We start from the raw sequence: 18,812 nt of genomic DNA on the forward strand, positions 1-18,812 counted from the left end.
GCCTCTATTTAAAAAGATAGAGCATCAAATAGTTTCGGTGATCACCAAATGCACAATGACATTTGTGTGTGTGAGAGATCATATGTCTGGGTTAATATGTGTATGTATTTTCAGAGGAATAAATGTCCATACATTGCCAATGTTACAAACAATGTAACATCACAAATGCAACGTCCAACGTAACATGAGAAATATGTTCCATGTAGTCCATTAAGTGGACTACATTTTTTTAAGGTTTCTTAGATCAAGGCATAATATGTTTGCTTCAACATTTGTAATCGTACATGGTTATACACCATCCTAAGTTCAAACAGTCCTACAAAGCCATCTTTGGGGTCCAAGCGGTCACAGAAACATACTATTAACACATTGTGGGTGTTGTGTTCAACTAAACTACTGTAGAGGTGGACAGTTAATTAAATGTGCACTACTTAAAACCAAAGACTGGCTATGGATTCAGGTATCTTGATCGCATGGCTAACAGAATCAGCTGGATCTACACAGGAAGACAGAGGAAGGCCTCCTGTTCACTAGCTAGCTACATCACCTAACTGAATAAAAACTTGGAGAGACAACATTAGGGTAGCACTGTTTGATCCTTTATTATATGTCAAGAAACTCCACAATGAAACAAAGGATATACATTAAATTATAAAGATTACATCCTGGGATGTATGGAGTGGATAATCTTGGTGAACACAAGAGGACAGAAAGCTCATATCTTAACAGAATGGACAAAAAGACCCCTGTTGTTTCCGAGGCATGTTTTTTAAAAATTATTTATTTACCCTAATGTTGTTATTATTTCACTTTTTTTTTAAAAAAAGAAAATCTTTTTTTTTGTGCCAGGGCTGTCTGAACACTCCTCACACATAAATACACACACCAAAATAAAATAAAATAAAATAAAATAAAATGAAGGATACTTTGCACTGCAGTATTTCACATTTCAATGAAATCTACATGTGAATGTATTTTATTATTCTTTTCTCAGGAGAAAACCTGTTCCTAAAACTATTACATACCATGTGAGACAAAACAAAAGTTTAAAAGGGTTGATTTAGATTTTCTGAAATTCAATCATGATTAAATGACGTACCTTAATAATGTTCTGTAATACTACTGTATGGAGAAACACTATTTTCATCCAACAAACTGAAAGGTTTTTTTTTTTTTTTATCTTTTATATTTTTGGACATGTGGCAATCATAGGGGTTTTTTTTGTTTCCTGAGAATCCATATGATGCAACTGATTACTACATATTTATGTATGTAGGTCTATATTCTACCATAGGGAGTCTTTCATGAACTGTGCAAGCAACCACTTCTTAGATAAAGTTACAATGACAATGGGGCATTGACACACAAATAATTATGGAAATTAAGTTGCATGTTTCTTGTTATCACATTACAACGTCCGCGGAAAATAATTACAAATGGGTCGAGAAAAAAAAATGCACAAGCCAATTTACGCTCTGTAAAGTATTGAACGCAAATAAATTTGGCAGAATTAATGTTTTACATGGATTCAAAAACAGGGAATAAGAGTGAGACCTAGCTACATGCAATGCGAACAATGCAACCCAACCCAACATTGACTCAGAAGCCCTTTGCTTGCACAGCTGATGAAGGCCTGTTGTATAAATATCCCGTTTCTCAAAGAACTCTGCACTACATTGGAACTTTACATACTTTAATGTCGACACACTCGCACACACACACACACACACACACACACACACACACACACACACACACACAAAGGGTAACTGTTGCATGTTTCATGGTATCTGATAGCATCACAACATGCCCTGCACACCAATCTACTGAAAACTGAAAGGTTTCTGCAGAAGTGCTAAAGAAAAATTATGCTGTATTTGTGAAGCAGATATGTTAAGGGGGGTAAGGGAAGGGGGGGCAGATGAATGGAACGGCAGGGAAGAAAAGTATCCAGCTTAAACTACATGCAGTAACATTACTAACACCCCCAACATGTAATCATTTTAAGGCCCAAGTTCATCACCTAACAACTTTGCATATGTGCTACATTTGATGTTTTGCATATGTCAACAACATTTTGAGACTACCCGCAACCTATAATATTCAGCATGAGTGTGTATTCTCAATTATAATCTGTCTCAGAAAACATAGAGGTTAAACAAAAAAAGCAAATATTTTAATTTGTCTACTTTATCCTTTAATTTATTGTCCAATTGCATCAATCCTGGTGTGTGTATATTCATGCATTTGAATGTTGGTGTGGGGGGTGTTTGTGTCTGTGTGTGTGTGTGTGTGTGTGGGGGGGGGGGGGGGGGGGGGGGGGTCTATGGGCTTAAAACAAACCATTTTTTTAGTGTTTTAAATATTCCTCAAACTCAGGAATCAACTTAAAAATAAGCTCTGCAACACCAAATCTATCTAGTGTATGATCTTAAAAATAATTTTTATTTAGACCATTTTTTTTCTTTGTAAAAAATAATTCACAAGTACCCATTCTTAAAGGAAATAGTTTTTTTTCCACAACTTTTTTTTTTCTGTAACTTATTGTTAGTCATTTGTTTCCCATAAATTTAGACCTATTTTTGTATTATTATTAATTTAAGAGGAAAAAAGAGCATCACAAAAATAATAATTACACATTTGTTAAAAAAAAAAAAAAAAAAAGCTTGCACATGTAAGGGAAGTTGCACACACTCTATGCCACCAGAGCAAAAAAGGGCATTGACTAGAATCAACAGCAATTTGTGCATGAAATGTCCATGCCCTCAAATCTTCAAAAAGAGCAAAAGAGGATAACTTGTTAAACTGTAGTGGCAAATTGGGGATTTTGGAAGGGAGGGCAAATGTCTGAAGAACATGCACAAAACCTTAAATGATTAACAGCTTTCTAGTTTTCAAAACCATAAGAGACTTTTGAGGAAAAAATGTATGATGTTGTAAAGTCTCATCAGACTGCCCGTAATGCTTTGACGTTCTGGTCAAAGTGGACTATTTCACCGAAACGAACTATGAACAAACACTAAATAAATGCCCCATATAACTCCATCAAAAGATATATCTTACAAATTCCTTTTTCTACTAAGTTTCTTTTTTTATGTTGTCAAACACACAAGGTCAGTGAGGTTGTGTGAACAGAGTTAAAGGACAAATATGATGTGGAGACATGAGAGGATTCAGTCTTGTCTTCACTCCAGCAGTTTTTCACACTGAAGTTGGTTCGTCACATGCTGCTGCTACCTGCTTAAGACAGATACACGTAAAAATATTGGTCAACACAATAATCATGTAATATCCTACACTAATAAAAAAGCAATATTACACCATTGTCAGCTAAGGGAGAGTGAGCAACGACATCTACCAGTATTAAAGCTGCCGTCGGCAGAAAAATTCGTAGTCTAAAGTCGGAAAATTCAAACTGATACAACTTTCAGGTCCCTCCCCCAACCTCTACCAAGCTCAGAGCAGCAGAGTAGCAGCGGCTGGATAGCAGCCTGTGCACAAGCTGTGACTGACAGTTAGCGATTCCTCCCGCCTAACGTGATAGCTTAAACAAAATCGATTTTTGCAAGAATGAGTACAGGCTTTAGAGGGAGCTAGAGAATTTGGGATTTTTCCTAAACAGCCTATTTAATATTCTACCTCCAGAATCCCAGTTCAAGCTAATATGACTAAAACAAATGCTGCCGACGGCAGCTTTAAATACATCTTCTGTGTAGAGGCCTTAGGGCCCTATGAAATCTGTTTTCTTTTCTTTTCATCACAAAATATCCAGAAATCATTATATCATGATTTTTGATCACGATTCAGTTATATCACAATTCTTTTTCATATGTTTTTTTTTTTTTAATCGTTATATGAGCACAGTGCCACTTTATGTATGACAATGGCTGTTGTATGACAGTAATGGGACAAATGAGCAACAGTGCCTCATCTACTACGTCAGCTGAGCACGCTTAGGTCGCCAGTTAGGCAGATGTCCCGTTAACACACAGGAAAAATGCATATTATTTACATGCCGTTTGGCCTTTCATGAAATGAAAATTGAAATGAAGATATTATATTACATTGTATCACTGAAACAATTATTTCTGAAAACTCTGGCCAAAGTGAATATGTGTGAAAACTCACATTCACTCGCATCAAGGGAAAACAACGTTTTTGCAAATTTGTGACATGTTGTTTCCTTCTTTGTTTGAAATCTCTGATTGGCCACCTGTTTGCTCAAGGGGTTTGCAACATTCTTACCCTGTTGTTTTTAGCGTCCATGTGAATGAAATTATGTTTAAAAATAAAGGGGAGAAAATATCCTGTGTAGCCTGCCCTGCTATGTATCACGATTCTCCAAAACCTCGATTCGGTTCTTCGATCGTTTTTTACTATCAATTTATTCCTTGTGTGTTATTTTTCTTTTGGCCTTTTCCTATTCCGTTTTGAGGGGGCTTTTATTTTAAAAGCCCTTTTTATTTTGAGGTTGTAAACAGAACAAATAATAAACATAGACGTGAACATAGTGAAATGAAACAACACAGAATGATAACTGGATTGTTTGTGTACAAATGTATTTTTCAACTGGCTGCAGCCTAAAATTAGAAGAGTGTTGGCACCGCAGTTCAACACAATAGCAGGCATGCAAACTGGTCAGGGGTGAAAAAGGTGAGACTCTTCTCCGACCCCCCCCCCCCATGGAAACAAATCTTCCAAAGTGTGAGGGACCCGCTTTCTTTCTTACTATCTCTCTCTTTCTGTGTGCTTATGTACTTATTATGTATTTATTACACATTTCTGATGATTTCATAGGCCTAATGGACACTTAAACTACCAGAATAAGGAAAAGTCTGAATATTTCTTGGACCAAAACAGGTAATCAATAATCTTGCTTGAGACACACACTATTTCAAACTAATATTATTAGGCCTATATAAAATAGGGTAGGCTTTAATTTTTCAAATTGTTTTAAAACGTTTTAATATGCAGCCTAGGCTACTACATATTGTGTTTTCTAGGCTATATTGTGCTAGTGTGTTTAACAAACCAATAAAGTTATGTGAACTGTCTTCATATTACATGTTAAACTGTAGAATACCTGTAGGCGCAGACTAGGCTACTGATCAGGGTCCTCCTGTAACTCGACAATCAAATGTACATTTAATTTACGCATGGCTTACGAACTCGTAATGATCCGGGTGTTAATGAAAATTGTTGCAAGTCACACACATAACTCAAACGGTTACGTGCGTTACGTGTGGTCTGAAGCAGTCGCAACTTTTTTTTGGCTACTTTACTATAGCGAATCATTTGAGTTGCATATCTTTTGCGTAGGCTTTGCGTAAGGTCTACGCAGTGTGCTTCGCGTGACAGGGCCCACTTTTCTAAAAGACAGCATTATCATGTCAATCAACTACGTCTCTGGACAAAACGAACCAGCCCAGTTTATGAGCATTTAATTCAACTGTCACATTAGCCTTTGATATACTGATAAAGTCTGCCTATTTGCTTCACCTTTTGCCGATCTAGATGGTTCAAACTGCACGCATTCTTCATCAAAATAACTCGTTATATGTCTACATGTCTAATTTCGCTAAACTTTCATCATTAGAAGAAAACAACCTATGCTATGTTGCTACTCTAATCTCAGCGTCTTTTTCTAATAGAAGTTGAAAGTTTTAACTAGCCCACCTGTGAAATCCCTCTGCATTTATTCCACCTGACATCTCAGACGCATCTATCTGCGCTCACAACAGAGGCTATACTTGGCGTGCGCATTCTGTTCGCGTTGCGTCTTTGTCAACAATTCGCTTCCACTAATGTTTATTAAACGCATAGGGGCTACATTCACGCATCCCTTGCTGATCAGACACGTTTTAAATGCGGCTCTAGAAACACCTCAAGATGCGTTAGCGTCTGCGCATGATTTCTAAACTCAGTTGTAAATTCAATTCACCTTGACCCCCCCCCCCCCCCCCCCCAAATATTTTCTCATCGGATCTGCACGAACCATGTAAGTCACCTATTTTTGATTCAAAACGGCGAATTTCGCCGAAAGGTGAGGAGTTTGCATGCCTGCAATAGTGTGTGTTTTTGCTTCTTGGCATACATGCTAGATGTGACATTGGAGGTGTGACTATATCGTTGATTCTACCTCAGAGTTCGAAGTTCGAGATTGAGATGTAATCTAGATCGCGTGTATAAAATCACTCCAACCTTAGTGGCCATACAGGTCCCCAATTTTTAAATTGAGTTTATTACACAGCTCTTCATAATGCTGCAGAATGCTCTATTCACTTGAATGGGCCTTCCCAACATTTGGAGGTCTGATATTTCTCGATAACAGACCATTGCTACTGTAAGTAGTAGAACCGCTGTCAATGAAAATGGGTTTTGTGCTTCTTATTTATGCCTTTTATTAGTCTGGTTTTCACCATACTAAGCTCAATATTGTAAGATTGAACATTAGTCTGGGGAGGCTGCGCTTTGTTTCTACTGCACTTCGCATCGCTTAAGTTTCGTTATCGTCACGTCACCGGCCAATAGCGTGCCAGGACTAGAGTATGGCCGTTGATGATTGGGGCCAAAGGTTCTGGCAGTAAACAGAGGAGATAGATCTGCTGGTTTCCGGCCTGAGCTGCCGGGCGAAATTCAAATTCCCCGGAAGTTCAGGCAGGGTTCACCCAGCCTAGTCTTTTATATCACTCTGCAAGTATTCCGGTCACTTCTTGCAATGGACCTTCATTCAAAAGGGAAAGCAGACAGTTCATCAGCTGTATTCTAAAGAGTGTTTGATTCAAGTTCAGCGTGTGCAAACTATTTGTTTCTCAGCAAAAGCCATGATGAAACGGTGAATCAACAGTCTATGTGGAGTTTATGTTTTCGTTTTGGCAAGTAGCCGTGTAATAAGCGGGATAATGTATAGAATGCCAGGTCATTATCGGGAAATAGGTCCCTTCAGGGCGGAACAAGACCGGTTTGCCCTGTTGGGACCCATTTCCCGATAATGACCCGCATTGATACATTATCCCTTACATAACGATGGTGGGACAGTGAAGCTAACTTATCTAATGTGCATTGATTTGACTTACCTGTGCACTGTGACCCAGAGAATAGAGGGGATATGAGAGAACTCTGCCACAAGCAATCATCCTGCTGTGAATCATTCCTCTCATCATCCGTGTCATTCAAATTATATGACTGCTAGGAAAGAGCAGAGAGAGAGTACTAAGTAACATGTAAAGTTGTCATTCAAAGACTTGCAAAACCTTGCCTGCCTACCTACCTATGTTATGTAGACAAAGCCTGTAAAGTTTACAGTGAAGTAAACTGATGTCTGCAACCCGCCAGTAATAAAACATAAAAATAAAATAGTAATTTGTTTTACTCGCCAATCCACTTTCCCTATTTTGAGAGCGGGGGAAACAGTCTCTGTTCACGTGTCAGGTCAGGTGCATGGTTGTTCTCATGCTTTTACCGTGTTTTGAGCCTAACAATCATTCCCTTTAAGAGCTGTTGATATGTGCTGATATTTTGGCAAATGAGTGCATCTTTGCAGAAGGGCTTGCATGCAAGACTGTGTATGCAACAGCAGGAATCCACTTCCAAAAGTAATACTTACCCCTAAAATATTGAAATGACTGAATAGAAATTCATTCAAGCACACCAAGCACAGTTGTGTTGGTTGCCTGGGATTCGTTGCTAAGGTCTTACCAATTGTTACATTTTGTGACCGTACGCTTTCAAAATAGTTATAGCATATGCTACTCGTACAGTATTTTCCCTAAGAATTTTCTTTTAGCAGTGGTGTGGTTACACGGATGACCCTCAATGTTTAGCATAAGAAAAAAACATTTCTTTCTTCACTGTTAGTAGTATTGGTAAAATTGTATTATTTACATTTAATTTATTTCAACCTAATAACCCATGTACAGACAAGTGTCATTTAAGATACCATTTAGACTTAAAACAATTCTTACCTCATGCAACATTTCAAGGTCAAATGTTGTCCCGCCTTCGTGGGGAAGCACAAGGCCACCGGCTGAATATCCAAATGCCTCTCCACTATCGCAGGGCTCCTCCTTATGACCTTGATCACTGGAGGACAGTTGTGCTGGTGCCTCCACCGTCATGGGTGCTATAGTTGCTGCAGACACCAGGTGACTGTCAGCATAATTTTGCTCAGGTACCGACAAAAGTGCACCGGACCCCTCCTGCGAATCTAATGAAGTCTGGGCACTCTTTTCCATACCAGATTTTTTTAACCTGGGCAAAAATTTCCCAGATTCTAGTTCCGACTTTCCGTAATAAGGTCCTTCACACTCAGCATCCTCCTCTAGGGGTTTGAGGTCTGCCTGTGGGTCATCAAACACATTGGCCTGAACCAGAGTAGGAAGACTATGCTCATCTTTTTCAGACTCTATATCGGACTCACTGCCTCCACCAGGAGACAATTCTGAAGTGGAAATTGGTCGAAAGTGAGTCCTTGGGGATATGCGTATGGCGCGGTACTGAGTCTGATTAATGCCATACAGCCGGGAAGAGAAGATGTCATTCTCTGAGTCTGAGCAAAGAATTGACTTCGGTTTGAAGCCTGGGCTTAACGATGTCATTTCGTTGGGCTCAAAACAGCACTCCACGTGGAGTACTTGAGATAAAGGATTGTTCAGGTCAAATGATGAGAATGAGTAATCCTGGTCTGGTTCATCCCTATAGAGACCTGAACAGGTTCCAATTAAATCTTCATGGAAGATAAAAGAAAACCCCTTGGTCAATCTTTCTCTTTTTACCGCATGCTCATTCTGACCAAAGGAGACCAGCGGTCTCCATAGCGGCTTGTGACCAGGTGCAAAGCAGTTTCCTGCATTCATGAACACATCAGTGCCTGCAATAGTCACAACGTCTGAGGCTGCAGCAGCAGCACACTGCAGCAGGCCTTGGGCATTGCCTGATGGAACAGCAGCCCAGTCATGGTCACCTCCAAAAGACCTGAGTTCACCATACACTCCCCCCAGGATAAATGATGTGCTGTCTTTGTCTGAACTCGTGTCCCAGGGCTTCAAAGGGGTCATATAGTCACCACTATCTGTTTTGGACAGCTTATTTTTAGCCAATTCTTGACCTTCTGCTTCCTCTTCCCACAGGTGATACACCGAACACTGCACTGCTTTCTTCTGTGCAGTCTGTAGATGTGCAGCACCAGTCAGCTTCATGTCCTGACAACCACAGTGGTAGTTCCGTACATCCTCCAAGAACTGCCCCTGATAATGAGGCTTCTCCTCTTCCTTGTGTGAAGGATCTCCAACAGCTGTCCAAATGTCCTTATCTATCCCTGAGGTGTAGTCTTTGTTCTGTTGATTTGCATCATCATATATGCCAGTGTCATACTGCTCACTCTCTGTCTCTAATGGTATACCACAAATTGATTCCAGTTTGGATATTGTTTTTGAAACGGTATGTGTTGCCTTTTCTTGTGGTACTTCAGCATCCTTCAAAAACTCAAGGAGATCTTCCTCCAGATAAGTTGCTGGAATATAAGGTATTACAGATGTTATCTCCTCACCAGCAATCTGAGCCAACTCCTCTGACGGAACATTTACTTGCTCATTGTCTGAGCGAGTCTCCTCTGAGTGAGACCAAGGGCTGCAAGTTCGTGTTGAAAGATTAGAACAATATTCAGTTCCATCAAAGGCACTATTTTTGGTCCAAATGAGCAAACGAGACTGCTTGTTGTCACCATGTGGATCGAGACTGCTACTTGTCTTCGGAGTTGTGGTGTTTTCAGGACAACCAGTAGCAGAGTCACATGGAAAACAAGTGGGGCTATCACACTGCAGCTCGAAAAGCGAGAAACAGCTGGTATTCAGATGTGGACCATCACAGCTGGATTCTGGAGCATTGCATTCCTCAGACAACTCACTCAAATTAAACATTGTACTATCAAATACTGGGGAGAGCTGAACAGGGGAGTCCCCAACAAAACTTTCTCGTTCCACATCATCTGAACTGGACGATGAGTAACATTCACAGACTTGAGCAATACTTTCAAAATCTTTCCAGAGGAACCCATCAGTTCCAGATGCTCCCAGTGACTCCGTATTTATTGCACTTTTCCCATGCAGCTGAAGGCCATCTAACACTAAACATTCTGCCTCAAATTCTCTCTGCTCTCTGCTTTTTTGGCGAATCATGTTTAGGATTCGACTCTCTTGGACTGAGTCTGAGGCACATGGATCCAATATGGATGGATAAATATCGACTTCATAGAAGTCAGTGAATTCAGACAGATGTTCATCATCTAAATCTCGGCTATCCTCGTGTGGTGGGCTGAATGAGGTCCTATTGAATTCAACAGGTTGCTCACTGCTCTCACCTGGCAATTCAACAAAGTGCCCATCAACAAAAGTCCCTGCTGCAAGATAAGTCCTCTGGAAGTTAGCACTGGCCAAACAAATCCCTTGCATTCGCTCCGTCAACCTGTCCATATCTCCAGACAAATTAGATCCACTAGGAGATTCAGAGTTGTTCCTATAAGTTGTCTCAAGTTTGCTTTTTCTACAGCTGACAGGGACTAAATATTCTGTCAGGGGTTCTGTGTACCATAGTGGTTCTTCTACATACTCTTTTTTGTTTCTCCTATCATATAGTGTCTCCTTCAACTCCATTCCACAAGCCTCCTTTTTTATCTCTTTAAGAGACCTCTTTCCCTTTTTTGGACAGATTGGTAGCTGCTGCTTGGAAGGACCTGCCATAGCACTTTTCCGCTCTTCCTTGTCAAAGGCCTTAAAGGACAGTTTCACTTGCCCTTGGCTTCGAATTTTCTTGCTTCTGGTTGTACCTCTTTCACGGGATTTATGCCTAATCTGGAGGGTTTTGCTGGTAGGTCTTTTCGGGTCACCCTGATTACTGCTGGAGCTGGAACCTGCTTCGCTGGAGCCAGAGGAGCAGGATCGGGGGCGATATTTGCCCTCCGACCAACTCCGAGCTTGCCTCTTACTGTGAGAGGCTCGCTCTTCTCCATGTTGTCTGTTCTCTTTCTCTTTCTTGTTACGCCTGTGTGGAATCCTTTCTCCAATTACTGATGTGATGGCGGTACTGGTGACAGAGGTCTTTGAGGTTTCACCCTTGGAGGCCTCACCATCACTCCAACAATCTTTAGGTGCAGAGGTGTCAGTGCTGGTGTTTGGGGCAGCCGAAGAAGATGTGCAGGATTTATCCTTGTTCCACACAGTCATTATCTCCTGAAGACAAACGGATTTCTCGGAAAGTGGTGGAAAGGCTTCATTGTACCTAACACAAAGGAAAACAAATACCAATTAAATAAATGAAGATCACATTGGGAACAAACACACATATTCTACACACTGAAAACACACACACACACACACACACACACACACACACACATAATAGATGTTGCATCAAATACCAAATATTTTCTGTCACTGATGGACATTTTTAAAAAGGTTGGAAAAATTTGAAAAACTAGTTGACTACTAAAAATCAGTAGTTGTGAAAATATTTTTTGTTTCACATTCTGCAGATACAACAATTAAAGCAACACCATGGCTTTGCTCTCAGGGTCCCCAGGGTCTGTCACGGTTACACCAGAAACAAGTTAGACATACAGTATAGACTATCTAGACAAATCGAGGCTGCTCAAAGCCTTAACTTAGGGTGTTAAATTATGTGGTAGGCTACTATGATAGCAGTTATGCGATACATTTGTAAAACTAGACTTTCAGCTCAGATCTGTGCACATTCTCGGTATTGGGGTGATGTTGGTCAATCCTGAAGTGGAGATGTACAAGACCGATTACTTATTTAAAAACGATTACTTCCGCATTTATGAGCAATAGCGTAATCTAGGGTGGTCATTTAATCGATGGTCACCAGTAAGCTATGGTATTCACGTCCATAGTATTTGCACGCCCAAAATGTTTGGAGAGGCAGAGCTCTTGTAAGATATGACAGAATTTTACACGTGATAACTTTGTTTTTCAAGATAATTGTTTGGTCAGTAGCTATAGGCGTAGATTTACACGTTTGAGCTACAGTACAACTTAGCACACATAAACATCTCCCGAGCAGTTTTGGTTGGCAGCATGACACCAAGGTGACAGAGCCACGCTAAAACAGAGCCACTTTCGTATGACAGCATATTTGAGCAACGCCAACCCACTGAGCTAGGATACCCCACAGGGGATACACGTTCATTTGTTGATAAGCTGAACTCTGCAGAAGGAGATCTCACGTCTTGGGCAAACTCAGACTGCCTGCGTTGCGTGTGAAATGTCTATCCCAGGTATAGTGGCATACATTTCAGCATATCATATGAATATAGTTTCATGGGTTTCATTTTTTTCAGACGCCAAAAGATCGCATAGCTCATGTTTATAAGCCAGCATCACTATAGGCTACTGTTTAGTGTTTACAGAATGGATATGTAATTCAATTGTTTGTGTGGTAGGCTAGGTATTATAATAGCTATAAGACGCTATCTGCAAAGTAGAAAAGTCGATTTGCATTATAGCCTGTGGCAAGACACTTTCACCAGAAAAGTAAATACCGGTAAACAAACATGACTCAATCATTAGGTTAGCCTAAAATATCATTTTGTCTGTCTAATCGTGATTTACTTTCAAGAATGTAGGCTAGCCCCTACCAAACGTGTACGGCACGCCGTTTAGGCATAGGCTTAGGCTAGTTTGGGCTCTCACTGTATTTGAGGAAGTGGTGGGGGAAGTATATGCTGTAAAGCAGTCAAATTTTGTAGTTCTTTTTGTGCCCGGGTTCCCATCTGAAATCCAAAGTTCCGTAGTGCCAGTAAAAGCGATACAGACACCGTCAGGCTATGGCTACACAAACCTATTGTGAATTGATGTACCATCACAAGGGTCTTGGAAATGTATTACTAAGGTTGAAAAACGACATGATGTTGCTTTAAGAATGCAGCATGCTATTTATTGATGGGAACTTACATTTCCAGTTGGTCTTTCAAGGATGGTGATACAGCCAGTTCTGGTGATAGAACTCCTTCAGATTTTTTGCTCGTCTGCCGCCCTCGCTCTTCAAAAAACGGGAAATCAGATAGATTTGTTAAAACAACAAGTATCTTTAGTGGCTAAAAATTATTTCAATCAAAGTTTTGGGAGATAGAGGCACATACCTTTTTGCTTGTTTTGCAATTCCTTTAGTCTGGAACAGAGCTCCTCGACAAGACTCTCAATTCCAGAGTTCTGCAAAAAAAGAACAAATAATTAGTAATGAATACAGCTCTGGATTGGAGTTCCCATTGTGATTGATTATTTTCACTCTAGTAGGCTACTTCAGCCCATTAGAATCCAGTGGGTAGTCATCACAAAAGTGTGATGAAAAGATAAACAGCTGATTTGTTCAGTAGTAGATGTGCCTGTCAGTAGCATAACCTATCATATTGCAGACATCTGTGTTAACATGATGCACATATTCTCTCTCTCGCTCTCTCTCTCTCTCTCTCTCTCTCACAAAAACATGTGCTTTATCAACAGATGCCTTCTCAATAGATTCTGAAACTAGTTCAGGCTTCAACATTTGTTTTGGCACAGCATATCAGTAGATGACCGTCAGCAACCTGCAGTATCAGTATAGTAGGCCTATGATGGAGCAACAGGGCTGTGAGAGAAGGAGAAGTGATTCTACAGACAGTAAGACAGATTTTTTTCTCACGCAATTCAATAGGAACAGGAAAATGACCACACTGCATGTAATGCCATTGTTGCAATTTTGACTTCAACTGAAACAAGGCCAGCAACACTTTCTAAACACTCTGACGTAAACATTGCAAAAGTGATAGAATTTCAAAAGAAAACAACATCTAGTCTATATAATATTCTACACCAACAGCCAGATGTTTGATCACCGGATACTAAAGAAGAATTCCTTTTTCAGATTTTTTATTTTTATTTCTCGAGTACTGTCGATGCTGCAGTCAACAGCTAGAGCAGCAAGGCATCTACAGTGTTCCACTCTGAGGCATATTTATAATACCTGAACAGCCTGAACAACTAAAAAAGATCCCGTGTTAGTCATCACATAAATGTGACTGAAAGTACTTAATCTCACCTCATCAGATGCAGAACGCAGACACTGCACAGCTGCTTGTTTCTTCATCTCCTCCAGACTCACATCCGCCCCCCCCTTCCTCCGACTCCTGGTCCACTTCTTCCCTGCTCCCTTTTCCCAGCCCAAAAAGATGTCATTCTCCTGAAAGGAATTCAAAAAGAGAAATCAGAAGAAATGGCACAGTATAGCCGTATGCCATAGTGAGAGCGAGATGTCAGTCACCTCCACAGCTTCTTTTCTCAAGCCGTCTGCCATTTATTTGCTTTAAAACTGCAGAATGTACACGCCGATAAATTCATTATACTCAATAGCAGGCTCTACAGACTTTAGTTACAACCTTACATTCAGATTTAAGGATGACATGACCATTCAAAGATGTCCTTTGTATTCTAAGTAACATGTTTTATGCATAAAAAGCATGATTTAATGCAAATAAATGCATAAATCCATAACATCCAATTATGTTGGGCTTGTTAAATTAATTTACTCCAATGAAATGTATTCTTTAAATATAAGAATAGGTTAGTTTAACAGCAGACCACTTGTGCACAACCCCTATGATACTGTAGGTCTACCACCTACAAATTCTGATTGTACCAAAGAGAAAATTCAAAGGATGTCCTCGTCAGTTGTACAAGCCAGTTAGGAATGAATCTGTACGAGTAGTTCTTGCATAAGATCCATGGCTATTTTGCTGTTGTAAGATAAAGCAAAGTTGAAGTCTTTCTTAAAGTCACTCTGCATTAAGTTTTAAACTTTATTTTAACATAAGCTGTATACTGACAATGAACTCCCTTAAAATATTTTAATTTCTCATGAAGGACTTTCATTATATACTGTACAATGCCACACATATGGACATTTCCTGTTATGTTGCATCAGCTCTTGCAATAAAGGGTTAAGTGCAGACACAACAGGGTTTGGTAACAGTAGAGCAAAGTTAGAAAATAGAAAGGGTAAGTTTATGTCGGCCTATTATGCATGTCAGATTTGTATTAAGGGTCCTATGTTTTCATCATAGATTTTTGTGCCCTGTGGCTACAAGTTTTTTTGCTTATTAATCTCTTTCTTTCTCTCTCTCTCTCTCTCTCACACACACACACACACACACACACGCTTACCTGGTCTTGCAGGTCGTAGTCATAACTGTCATGCAAGAGGAGACTGAGCACATAGCGGGTATAGATCACAGCATCAATCCCACATTTTTCTAGCTCCTGACCCAGCCAGTTCTGCACTGGCCCCAGCGACTGCAGCAAAGACATCTCTGAGCAAGGTCTGAGGAGAGCAGGAGGCAGAGTGGGACTCAACAAACTTCTGGGAGGGGGTGGATGCTTGCCACTTAAGGGACGCATGGGGGCCTAGGTGGCAGCCATCCTAAGCAGGAGTGGCATGATGACGGATGCAGGACGGGACAGTTGCAGGAGTGCAAAAATGTCAGATGGGAGATGGTGGCTTCACTCGAGGAGGGGGCAGAGGGCTACATAAAGGATCAGTGTTTTCCCCCGCCTTGTCTTGGGTTATTCAGTACCCATTGCTGAGTGCGTGTAACTTGTATTTGTGAGTTGTAGTGATGACAGGGGGATGACCAAATTGAGCTCAATATCAGTCGCAGAGGTACATGGTGAAATGGGGTTCACCACTTGTTCAACCTGGTTGAAAGACACAAAAACACAAAAACAAAGCACAAACAAATGTCGGCATCAGTACAAATTGTGTCATATCAATATCAGGAAAACATGGCTGACTCTGAAGAAACAAAACAGTTCCCTGCACTCACTATCCTATATAAAAGTCTGTGTCAGTTAGCCTAACAGATGGGTAATGTGACAGAACATGCCACTTTCAGTATGCCTAAAAACACCAGTCACGAGTGATACATTCCATAAAGATGACGTAGGGCAAACAAACTATATAGACAGTTAATCCTCTCAGGCACCAGCCTCAGGATGCTTTTGAAGGCTAAACCTCAGATGCAACACAACACAAGGACTCCTTCATGGGATTATCAGTACTATATGGTAGCCTACATTGAAGAACAATTCATGCCCACTTATAATTTACACGCATGCACTCAATGAGTGACATGCATTTAGCCTTTTATGCATCCTTTTGTTAAAAGTCATAGATGAGAATGTCTCATGAATTTTGTAATCTTAAATTAGGCCTATATCATTTTGAATCGTCTGTAATGGTCTCACTGCACAAGCAGGTAGGCCAGCTAACAGCAGTTGTGGCTGCGGTTATGGCTATTGGATTAATGAAAAAGGTGTAGCCTACAACTGTCGTTGGTTTGCCTCCCCGTCACTCACAGAGGAATGGCAAGGGTTGGCCTTACAAGGTAGCATACAGGGGGGCTTTACTGTAGTCTGCTCCAGTCTGAAAACCAATAGCACTTATCCGAACATAAATATGAATGTACGGACGGGCCAACCTACTGATCTAACGTTACAATGTATTAATTAAATCTGACTAAACAACGTTTTCGGGTTATCGCTAGTCTAGCCAAAAATCTGCTCAATTATCCAACCAGTGTTAGATATTGGCTACCGTTAGCTCTTTAGCTATATGTGTTCACATCCAGTTTCCATTAGATAACGTCAACCAGACAACATTAACGTAGCCGCCAGTAAACCAGTGAAGTGTTCAGTAAACACAAGCTTGACAAAATAGCAGCGGCATATATAATTTGCACTTAAGTATTATTACCATATACCTGGAAGTTATACTGATCTGATGCACACTGGTTTTATTGCTAGAACTCAAAACGTTGTCATTCTAAAGGACACCAGGCGACATAACGTTAACGTTAGCTTCTGAGCTAACACAAGACCTACGACATGCTAACACTTTAGCATAAGCTAACGATAATGTTACAGTTAACTAGCATGTCAAATTCACAAATACATATTGATTTAAAAAACGTGAATTAAGTCAATTAAGCAAGTAAAACATCTATGCCAGCTGTGAAACAGATCTAACGTTAATGTTAATTCCGAAGTATCGCCATTTAATGTTGACGTAGCTAGCAGCTACTTGACATTCCATGGCTAAGTTAACGTTACTTTGCGTCATAAGTGACCGGTAAGGTTAGCGATAACATTCATTTTAATCGTTACAACCAACGTCACAGCATAATTACGATGAAAATATGAGCAACTATGGAGATAACAGCTTGTCATTCAACGAAACACTTTACATTTCAGTCAATGTTGTTATGGCCGGTGAGTTGACGTAAATGTTAACCACAATTCAGCTAGACTGCCATTGTTGCTGAAGATGACAAGCAAGGATAACAGTCAGAATCTAACCTAACGTTTAACTTTAGTGTGAATTTACACAGCCAATGACCACTTCGTTTAACTAGCAGGCTAACATTAAAGTGAATTGTGGCTTCGTGATGACCGTTCAACGTGACAGTAACGATATTAGTTCGTAAACACTGCGGTAGTTAGGGCTAGAGAGCTAAGGCTAACGCTAGCATCAACGTAACGTTGCAAAGTGCTGTAACGTCGACGTTAACGCTGACACAGTATACTCGGACATCTGTCAACGGGTCACATTTAACTAATATAACGTAACATTAATAGTGATTAATGTCAATGTATGCAGATCATTATTAGGATACTACTTTCTTACTTACAATTTAACGTAACATTGAGTAACTCCTCTCAGTTCTGGACTGCCAGGAACAACGTTAGCGTTCCGTTAACGTTAAATTGCATAACTTAACGTTGAACCTCTTTTGCAAGGTATTCTGACGCAGTTCAGATTGTGGCCAGATGACCGTTCACCAGCGTGATAGATTTAATCCATTAACGGCAACGTTACCGTTAATGGCCCATTGCTAGCGTAGGAGATCCCTTAATCTACGTTAGTACGTTAGCGTGACGCTATTTGCGATCACCGCTGAAGCTAACACTGGCCTAATGGGCTCCTGGTAAAATTCCAGAGTTTTCCGGAAGACATGATAGTTGTTGCAGCGAGGGACAGGGAAAACACATCGTCTATGTTTACAATGCAAAGGCGAATATCCACAGTAAACATGAACACTGTCTGTCAGCTAGGGTTAAATTTTGTTACGCTGATACTGTCATGAGCTAACGCAAGGAGGAGTGGCCGCCCGACTGCCCAAAACCGGGACATAGCGAACAGCTAGCTGTTGCCGTAGCTAAGTCAGCAAACCAGCTAATACTTGAACTGGCTAGTTCCCTGCAGTGACACTTGACATTAGGCCACAAACAATTTGGCAGCAATAATAACAGAACAAAACAATAACAGTATCGTGCACACCGCCATAAGTAATACAAACAAAATAAGTTATGTTTAATATCAATGCCTCGTCAACCTACAGTAACTGAAAACAGTAACGTTAACTTACAGAAGGGGAAAAGGGAGTAGTTCACGTCGCTTCTTTCCCGCTGCCGTGCCCTTCCGAGCTCGAGCTACGGAATCCGTCTGCTTCACATACCATGAGCGCAGAGCGGCGACCGCTGATTGAACCATAGATTGAGAATTAGAATGTCCAGTGTCTGTCGATAGGTCTGATATGATAGAGCACTCGAACGTATTTACTAGGTCATGGTTTCTGTATTTTTTCCAATTCCCGACAGTATCGCGGTTATGTTGTTGTTCCCGAGTCTAATGCATAGGTTGGAGATATTACTAGGCCGGCTACAGAGGCAACCAGGCGAAATGCTACTGTCCCAGCATTAGGGTTTATT

General features: G+C 40.5%; 1 protein-coding gene across 5 annotated transcripts; it reads right to left on the reverse strand.

Annotated features, from left to right (window-relative positions):
- Positions 1-577: 577 nt before the first annotated feature.
- Positions 578-18,778, reverse strand: kiaa0232 (KIAA0232 ortholog). 5 transcript variants are annotated; one of them, XM_062515869.1, is made up of 8 exons: positions 18,470-18,778; positions 15,210-15,740; positions 14,089-14,229; positions 13,154-13,223; positions 12,966-13,053; positions 7,965-11,274; positions 7,077-7,185; positions 578-3,240 (listed from the first exon to the last, which is right to left on the reverse strand). In XM_062515869.1, the coding sequence occupies exons 2-8, from the start codon at positions 15,441-15,443 to the stop codon at positions 3,221-3,223; spliced, it is 3,972 nt and encodes a 1,323-aa protein (XP_062371853.1). In that variant the 5' UTR covers positions 15,444-15,740; positions 18,470-18,778; the 3' UTR covers positions 578-3,220. The 5 variants fall into 5 exon arrangements, with proteins under 5 accessions (XP_062371853.1, XP_062371852.1, XP_062371850.1 ...); XM_062515868.1 differs by having other exon boundaries at positions 578-3,237; positions 7,077-7,188; XM_062515866.1 differs by having other exon boundaries at positions 7,077-7,188.
- Between the last annotated feature and the right edge of the window lie 34 nt (positions 18,779-18,812).

The sequence above is a fragment of the Sardina pilchardus genome, chromosome 16 (genome assembly GCF_963854185.1).
Source record: "Sardina pilchardus chromosome 16, fSarPil1.1, whole genome shotgun sequence".
Lineage (NCBI taxonomy): Eukaryota > Metazoa > Chordata > Actinopteri > Clupeiformes > Clupeidae > Sardina > Sardina pilchardus.

What these genes read in the sequence shown, in the direction of transcription:
- kiaa0232 (XM_062515866.1), bottom strand. Translation starts at nt 15,443, where the DNA reads ATGCGTCCCTTAAGTGGCAAGCATCCACCCCCTCCCAGAAGTTTGTTG. An exon ending in TTGAAAGACCAACTGGAAAT is followed by an intron (nt 11,275 to 12,965) that starts GTAAGTTCCCAT and finishes CCTTTGTGTTAG; the next exon opens with GTACAATGAAGCCTTTCCAC. An exon ending in CTCTGGGTCACAGTGCACAG is followed by an intron (nt 3,241 to 7,076) that starts GTAAGTCAAATC and finishes ATCTGTCTTAAG; the next exon opens with CAGGTAGCAGCAGCATGTGA.